The sequence below is a fragment of the Salvelinus sp. IW2-2015 genome, linkage group LG6.1, assembly GCF_002910315.2.
Source record: "Salvelinus sp. IW2-2015 linkage group LG6.1, ASM291031v2, whole genome shotgun sequence".
Lineage (NCBI taxonomy): Eukaryota > Metazoa > Chordata > Actinopteri > Salmoniformes > Salmonidae > Salvelinus > Salvelinus sp. IW2-2015.
The window spans coordinates 4,930,934-4,939,558 of NC_036845.1; the positions used below are offsets into that span (position 1 = coordinate 4,930,934).

The window sequence follows — 8,625 nt, forward strand, 5'->3', positions numbered from 1 at the left end:
TGTGTATTTACGTGTTGTTTCGGCTGTCTTTTCTGTCTTAGGAACCGTGATTGTCATTGCTCAAACATTTGAAATAAGAACATGGAATTCTGACATTGATCACAATCTATCAAAATACCTATAGTTCTGAAGACTGGAAGAGTGATACAGAGCTATTGGAAGCCCTATTCCTAAGTCCTCCTTTCTTCTATAAAATGGATTATATGCACATTGCAGTGTGAGGGTCTCTTTCTTAAGAGTTATGTTTTTGTATTTGCATTGAGAGGTTGACTATGTCTAAATAATAGCATCGATCAAAGTCCCCTTTCCAACATGGCCTCCTTACATCACAATAATGACTTGTTGGACGGAAGCGAGTGGAGGGATAAAGGACAAGAGAAAAATAAAAGTACAGAGAGAAATAACAGAGAGAATGAGATTGAGAGAAGGAGAACAAAAGAGAGAGAGAGTCAAAGAGAAGCAGATATTTAGATTGAGGAGGACGTACACACATACCCACATATACACACTAGTGGTGCGCAGGTCAGCTGTTTGTTCACACACACACGGATTTGCTAATAACCCATCTGCAACACCCGACAGTATGTGATAAAGTGAAAATCTGAGGCCCGCACCTGACCCTAACCGGCTAATATAGAAAATGCGCTGTGGTCTATAGTCAGAGACGATGGAAATTGGATTTCTAATTCACCTGATTTCGATATGTTCCTGCTTTATAATTTAGGACATTTTGGTAGGTTGGGCTCTGAAAACAACCCAACATGTTTCTGATAACATTTCACTTTGCCTGGATGCATATTTTATCTAGTTGAAATACTATCAGGTTTTGTCATGCTGAAAAAGATTGCACATCTACAGATGGTATCTAACTGTACATTCTCTCAAGATGCTCAAAGAAAGAAATCATATTTCTCCTGCATTTGGTGTAACATTTTACTGCAAGAAATGCTTAATATTAAGGCTATGTGAGAGGTTGTAGACCTACAGTCAGTGTCCTGATTTCAGTTTCCATTTAACCCATCTCAACAGTAGGCTATAGTTCTCTTGACATGCAATAGGCCTATTTGAAGTCCCCATCTTGCGACTGTTGAATTTGTATAGCGCCTCACAATCATCACACATAACATCGCCGGCACTGCTATCATCTTATTTTACCACTTCACCAAATCTTTCCAAAACATGACTTTTCTGGCCATCCCTTCTCTCTATTTTCAACTCTCTTTTTTGCAGCTTTTCTCTTATTGAATTACAGAAAACTCTGACATTGACCCTTTTGCCTCTGTGGATCGACGTTAACTTTTTCTGCCTGTTCCCAAAAACATTTGGTGTGTAGACAATTTGGCACGTGTATAGTTAGGCCCTAAAGCTTAGGCTTGGGCACTAATGCCAGATAGTCGAAAAGAACGAAATAAAAATGTAGCCTATTAATACAAATGACACAAGAATGATACATTTATGTATTTATTAAGGTATGGTTTTCTCTTTATTCAACTCTCCTGCCACCCACCTGCACTTCATCCACACAATATGTCATGACCTAAGCACGCCCATCCCACGGATATAACTGTAGGGATATACCTGCTGGGACTCCAGGTTATGAGTCAACCCGCACATCACTTATGCACATGCACTCACACACACAGAAACAAACACATACACACACACACATGTACGCACACACATGGTCAGGGCAATGTCTTTGTCAAGCTCACCACTGCAGGGCTGAGGGTTACAGGGCCTCCCCTCCTCCACTACTCCCTCACACAGGTATGTCTCCTCTGGGGGAGATTGACAGGTACGGCTCCGGGTCTGAACACCACCACCACAGTCACTGCTGCACTCCGCCCACTCCGCCCACACACTCCAGCCACCTGTAGGGGCAGACACACACACACACACACACACACACACACACACACAACACACACACACACACACACACACACACACACACACACACACACACACACACACACACACACACACACACACACACACACACACACACAACACACACACACTACACACTCACACACACACACACAACACACACACACACACACAGTTAGCCACTGTTTTCATGCGAAACATCCCTTTAAATGAAAACATAAAGGTGTTCAGGAGTGATAAATGTCATTGTCATTTCAGAATCCCTGTCCACCAATTCTCATTTGAGGGAGCTCCATTAAGATATGGCTGCAGTTATGAGGAAGAGGAGGAGGGGGAGGAGGAGCGTGTAAATAGCAGTAGCTGAATGGTCTTCTTCTCTAAGTCTGCATCCCAAATGGTACCCTATTCCCTATATAGTGCACTGGGCCCTGATCAAAAGTAATGCACTATATAAGGGATAGGGTAYCATTTGGGACACCGCCTGTGTGTCTTCTCTTAGTCCTATAGTTCATGAATGTTTAATGGGGCAGACAGATGCCTTTCAGCTCCCACAGGCCCCCACAAATATGTATTAATCTGCATGAATAGAACATGATGCTGGATGACGTCCAGACACACACAGTTTTAATTACTCGCAAATCAGTTTCCTCAGGGCAACTGGCGGGGTGGGGTGAGAAGGAAGGGAGGGCCTTGAAGTGCACAGAGCACTTGAAACAGTTAATTGATATATTTATATATATACTGTATATTTATATTTATATATATATATATATATATATAGAGAGAGAGAGAGCGAGAGCGAGAGAGAGAGAGAGAGAGTGAGAGAAAAGGGGAGAGGGGCAATGTGTCATTAAAATGCTTTACACCCAGGTAATCCAAGTTTTAAATGAATTCCATCCATACAATCTAAGGACAGAGAATAATCTTTTTCAATGGAAAAAAGCCTCAATATTGTTTCTGAATTTAGCTGTTGACCATGCACCACTGAGCACAGTCAATACCCATTTGTTTTCTCCAGGATGACCGACTGAGGCCAGATTGTTTACTTGTGACTGTGAAATTGGATTTGTTTAAGTTTCTGTGACCTGAGTCCATCTTCATCAACCAATTCCAGGCAGCGTTAACAGTAAACCACCAAAACAACCAATGGGAGAATAATAAATAACCCTGCTGAATAGCACAACACCACAACAACCTATCCACCAGTCAGAGCAAAGTCAAGCACCCACCCAAACAATGACAAGTACAGTACCTCCCCCTTCATACACACACTCAATTTTAAATGCACACTAAAAATCCCCTCCACCCACTCCACCCAATGCCATTTTAAATGGATGCTTTGTGGCACATTGACTGCTCCTAGGGGAAAATGAAGAGGGTGAAATTATAGCAAAATAACCTTCAGCTCCTTTTCCCCATGAATCATTTTGGGCTTATTAGGATGAAATGCTGCAGCTTATGAATACAGAGAGAATGAGAGAGTGCTGTTTCCGTGGAGGGAAGTGTGTCTGTCAAATAAACGTTTTGGAGAGAGAAAGAGAGAGAGGGTGTAGAGAGAGAAAGAGTGAGAGAGAAAAAAAAACAATTTGCAGATAAGATTATCTCAGAGAAACAACAGAAGAGTATGAACTTTTTTTGTTCAATAATCCCAGTCAGGCAGGGTGGAAGAGGACGGGAGAGAATCATGCAGTTTTCTTCCTCTGTCCTCAAGGACATTTCATTATGTTCTCAATAATTCAGTGGACTTCAATTGTTGGGCTGTACAGCCCAGCACAGCCCAGCACAGCCTAACCCAGCCCTCTGTATCTAAACCCATTGCAGTCTCAGTCACTCCTTCATCACACTAAAACTTCCTCCTATCTCTCCTCCTCTTTCCTCCCTACTCCCTCTCCGCTTCTGTCCTCCCTCTCTCTTATTGTCTGTTCTTCTGTCCTACCCCTACATATCTCCAAATCTCATACTGTACTTTCTCGTTCCCCTATCTCTCAAGCACACATGCACACTCATTAAACTATATGTAGTACAGTTCGCAGTGTGTGTACTGTACGTGTATTTGTGTGTGCGTGCATGCATGGGTGTCCATCTTTTGTAGTTAACTTCTTCTGAAAGTCACCTTCCCCTCCCAGTTGGAGCACTGTGACGGCTGCACTGGCATCTCCATTACATATCAGGTTCCTGCTCCAACTGAAATCATCAATACCAGGCAAACTCTCCAAACCGACGGAAATCACCCCTAAACAATCAATACAGCTAATGTAACCCTATCTTGAGAGAGAGAGAGAGAGAGAGAGAGAGAGAGAGAGAGAGAGAGAGAGAGAGAGAGAGAAGGAATGAAGGGGCAAAGACGGCATAATAAATATAACTTGATAGTTGTGTTCTATGTATGAGCGTAATAATGACGGCATGAGTTTCCCTGAATTTATATAGGCTTGTGAGCATTATGTGTTGGCTGCGTGTGTGTGGTGTGTGTGTGTGGTGTGTGTGTGTGTGTGTGCTTGTGTGTGTGTGTGTGTGTGTGTGTGTGATGTGTGTGTGTGGTGTGTGGTGTGTGTGTGTGTGTGTGTGTGTGTGTGTGTGGTGTGTTGTGTGGTGTGTGTGTGTGTGTGTGTGTTGTGTAAGTGTGTGATAACAAGTTTGTGTATTATCTGTGCTGTGGCTATTGAGTGTGGCTATATGGTTTGAGCTCTATCAAACGGCTAGTGCTGACACCCAGAATAAGGCCGGACATAAGCAGTCAATCTGCAGGCTGGAGAGATAACACAGAGACACATAGAAGAGAGACGAGAGAAGACGAGAGAGTCAAGGGAGAGAGAGAAGGAGAAGAGAGAGATGGAGAGAGAGAAGAGAGAAGAGAGAGGAGAGAGACGAGCAGAGAAGAGAGAGAGAGAGAGGAGACGAGAGAGAGAGCAGAAGAGAGAGAGAGACGGAGAGAATGAAGAAGAGGAGAAATAGGTGAGAAAGGTAGAAAGAAAGTGAGAGAGAGAGAAGTAGAAAGAGAGTGAGAGGGAGGGAGAAGGGAGAGAGGGGGAAGGAGAGATAGAGTTAGGGAAGGAGAGAGGGTGGTAGGAGATGAGGAAAAAGGAAAGTGACAGAGAGATAAGGAGGGAGAAAAAGGTGGGATATACCGTATGAAAGTTCATGTGTAAAGTTTGCTAAATGTTCTACATTATCTTTGTCCGCACATGAGAGCACACATCATTGAAAATTAATACATTAAGAGATGGATAGACAGCGGGAACAACCTGTGTATTTTCCTTTAAAAAAGTAATTACCCCGACCACATGTAAATAACACACTTTTCGCATCAATTAAGTAAAGGTCAATTATACTAAGACAACATTCTGGCAAGCCATGACAACATTACAATTTGTCCTTCTCCGTCGTTCTCGCTCGCTCTCTCTCTTCTTTTCTTCTTCTCTATATCTGTCTCTTTCTCTTTCCCTTTTTCCTACCCTCTCCTTCACCCTCTCTCCCTCCCTCTTTCTCTCGCTCTCTCATTCCCTCTCTCTCTCTCCATCTGCTGTGTTCAGTCAGACAGTGTTATATGCTGCATCCAGCAGGTATAATCCAGTGCCTGCAGTCAGTCATTCAGTATCCTGCTCTGGATAAATATTTGAACAGCAGCACTCACACAATCCCATTCTATCGATCCCTCTCCCTCCCTCCTCTCCCTCTGTGGCCAGGAAGCTTAAACTCAGGTGTCCTCCCAGCACTATATCAAAAGCCCTACCCGGTCTAATGTGACATTACCGCCTATTCCCTCTAACCCCATCTAAAATTCTTAGTCTTCAGTTCCAACGTCAAACCTCCCAGCACCACATCAACACCCCTACCAGTTTGGCAGTGACATTATACTCCATGCACTTCAGTTCCCATCCTCAATCCTCTGGTGTCATTACCCCCTACCCTATCTAACCCCCTATCCTTTAGTTCCCATCCTCAACCCTCTGATGTCATTACACCCTACCCTGTCTAACCTCCTATCCATCAGTTCCAGCTGCCAACCTTAATCCCTACCAGGTCAATGGTGGCATTAACCCCCTGTCCCCTCTAACCCCCATGTGCTTCCCTTCCAACTTACTTAGTCCTATACCCCTGATAACTTTAACCAACATACTGTAAACAACCACGTTTGGAATCCCTTTTCCTATTCAACAATGGAAAAATCCTCATTGAAAATAAATATTTATTTTCCATTTTCAAATTGGATTTTTAATTCATTTCCTGAATAATTGACTGAATATAAATGGAATTTACCCCAACATCTGCCCCTCCATGCCACACCCTGACAGTTACCAGCTCCAACCTCTACAACACAAAACAGAACCTCCTCTAACCATCAACGTAACACATCCCTTTAAACCACAACATCCCTTTACACCACAACATCCCTTTAAACAACATCCCTTTAACATAACCTGTGAGCCCATCTCCAGCCTTTACCTTCCCATTAGTCCGGCTGAATGGACCTATTGTCTATAAATACCTATCAGGTGGAGGGGCTGTATGCTCTCAGGTGCAGGTCAGTCAGGCAGACARTTCAATTCGGAAGATGGATGCTTCACTTCAGAGGGCGCGATAAGAAAAAGCTCAAAAGGTRCTTTGACTGGTAGGGATCAAATGGTGGCTATTCTACTTTCTCTATCAGAGTGACAGACAGACAGGGAGACGGAGAGAGAGGTAGTTGGAGAAGTAACCAGGCTTCTCTTATTTTCTCCAGACACATCCATCTTCAAGCAGAAACACCTGCTCTGATAAGGGGCTAGCAAATCNGGCTGAATGGACCTATTGTCTATAAATACCTATCAGGTGGAGGGGCTGTATGCTCTCAGGTGCAGGTCAGTCAGGCAGACARTTCAATTCGGAAGATGGATGCTTCACTTCAGAGGGCGCGATAAGAAAAAGCTCAAAAGGTRCTTTGACTGGTAGGGATCAAATGGTGGCTATTCTACTTTCTCTATCAGAGTGACAGACAGACAGGGAGACGGAGAGAGAGGTAGTTGGAGAAGTAACCAGGCTTCTCTTATTTTCTCCAGACACATCCATCTTCAAGCAGAAACACCTGCTCTGATAAGGGGCTAGCAAATCTTTGTGGGAGCGAAAATATAGGAGCACGAATACGCAAGGACACACACACACATGCACACAGACACACACCCATGCACGTACGTACATGCACGCACAAACACACAAACCTGTTTGTCTGTTAAAAATAAACACTTTAGTTTTGAAAACAACACATTTTCTTTGGTTCTGAATTCATCCAGAAAACGTTTGTTTTCATCTTGTTTGTGTCTGAGATGAGAAATGTTGGAAAGCGAGAAGAGCTGCAAATGATTTGACCTTAACTCAATAAAAGAAAAACAGTTTGACTCCAGCTGGAGGTTGTTTACAGGTTGTTACTTACAAGCCGTCCTCGATGTGCTAGGTGTCAGGCTAATGTGTTCCTATGGTTACGGCCAGGGCCTCTGTATCTATTTCCTCCATGGTGAGTAAATTGCCCACCCCCTCACCTCCCTCCATTTTCCTCCTGGGCAGTGTGTGTGTGTGTGCATGTGTAGTATGCAGAGTTAGAGGGCTTTATGGGACTTAAAACACTCCCCACCACTGAAATCCTCTTTCCTCCTCCTCTTCTCCTCATCCTCCTCCAGTCTCTCTAACTCGTTCTGGAGCCCACCAGGTACCTCTTCTAAGGAAAGTGTCACTGTCATCATTCTCCCTCCTACTGTCTCACAGTTACCAACCAAGGACATTACAATACACTGCTTCATTTACATAGTCTAAAGGAATGGTTACCAATTTAAAAAAAAACAAGGACAGCTACTACTGGACCCCTGCCCTGTAGGACGTGTAGCGAGTGAGAGAAACACACACACATACACACGTACAAATGCACACACATACACATACACACACACTCCTAGCACAGAGTGCACTGTGGTAGATTCTTACCACGCTCTGTAATACTCTCATACATCTGAAGCCCTTCTCTCCCCACACAGCGTGGGATGGCATTGTGACTCACAGAGAAAGAGAGGGACGGAGGGATGGAGGGATAGAGAAAGAGAAGGAGGAGGTGGATGAGGAGAGAAGGGGGGTCAGGGCAAACCTCAGGTCCTATCTCCCCCTGCCCACTCACACACGCGCACACAGCACACACACACACACACATGCACACACACACGCACACAGGCCACACATGACCACACACGCACACAGACACACACACACAGTCCAATGCAAACCATTATCCACACAGTTACACAGTTACAGTTACACACAGTAACTGTGCAGACAGCAACACACGTCCGTATGCTCGCCAGCCAAAAACTGGAGCTGATCTTTTATCTTCACACATTAAAGCAGCAATCAGCAAAATAAACAAAACAAACCATCTCCCTGCCCCTGTTTCGGTGAAAGCTGAGGGATGGGGCTGGAGAAATGTAACGCCCTCAAATAGACAGAGCATGGATGCAAGGACTGACCTCCATGATATAAATTATAGTTTAACCATGTTTTAAGTCTATACAGTGTATGTTTACATTTACTTTGTTTTACAAACATTGGAATAAAACAAGCTTGTATTTTGGGTTCTGATGGGTACAACAGTTGAACTGAGCTCATGAGGCATTTACAAGTTATATTTTATTGAATAATCATACAATCATTTAGTATCATTAAATGGATGTAGCAACTGCTGATTTGTCAGTAAAAGCTTAATTAAAATAAGGCCAC

The 8,625-nt window shown here is 43.7% G+C and overlaps 1 protein-coding gene across 1 annotated transcript in view; it reads right to left on the reverse strand.

The window, feature by feature from the left end:
* Positions 1–8,625, reverse strand: part of LOC111964616 (adhesion G protein-coupled receptor B1-like) — a 122,978-nt gene that overhangs the window by 53,607 nt on the left and 60,746 nt on the right. Inside the window, 1 exon segment of the mRNA XM_070443796.1 lies at positions 1,713–1,871. Within this exon segment, the coding sequence (XP_070299897.1) occupies positions 1,713–1,871 (159 nt within the window).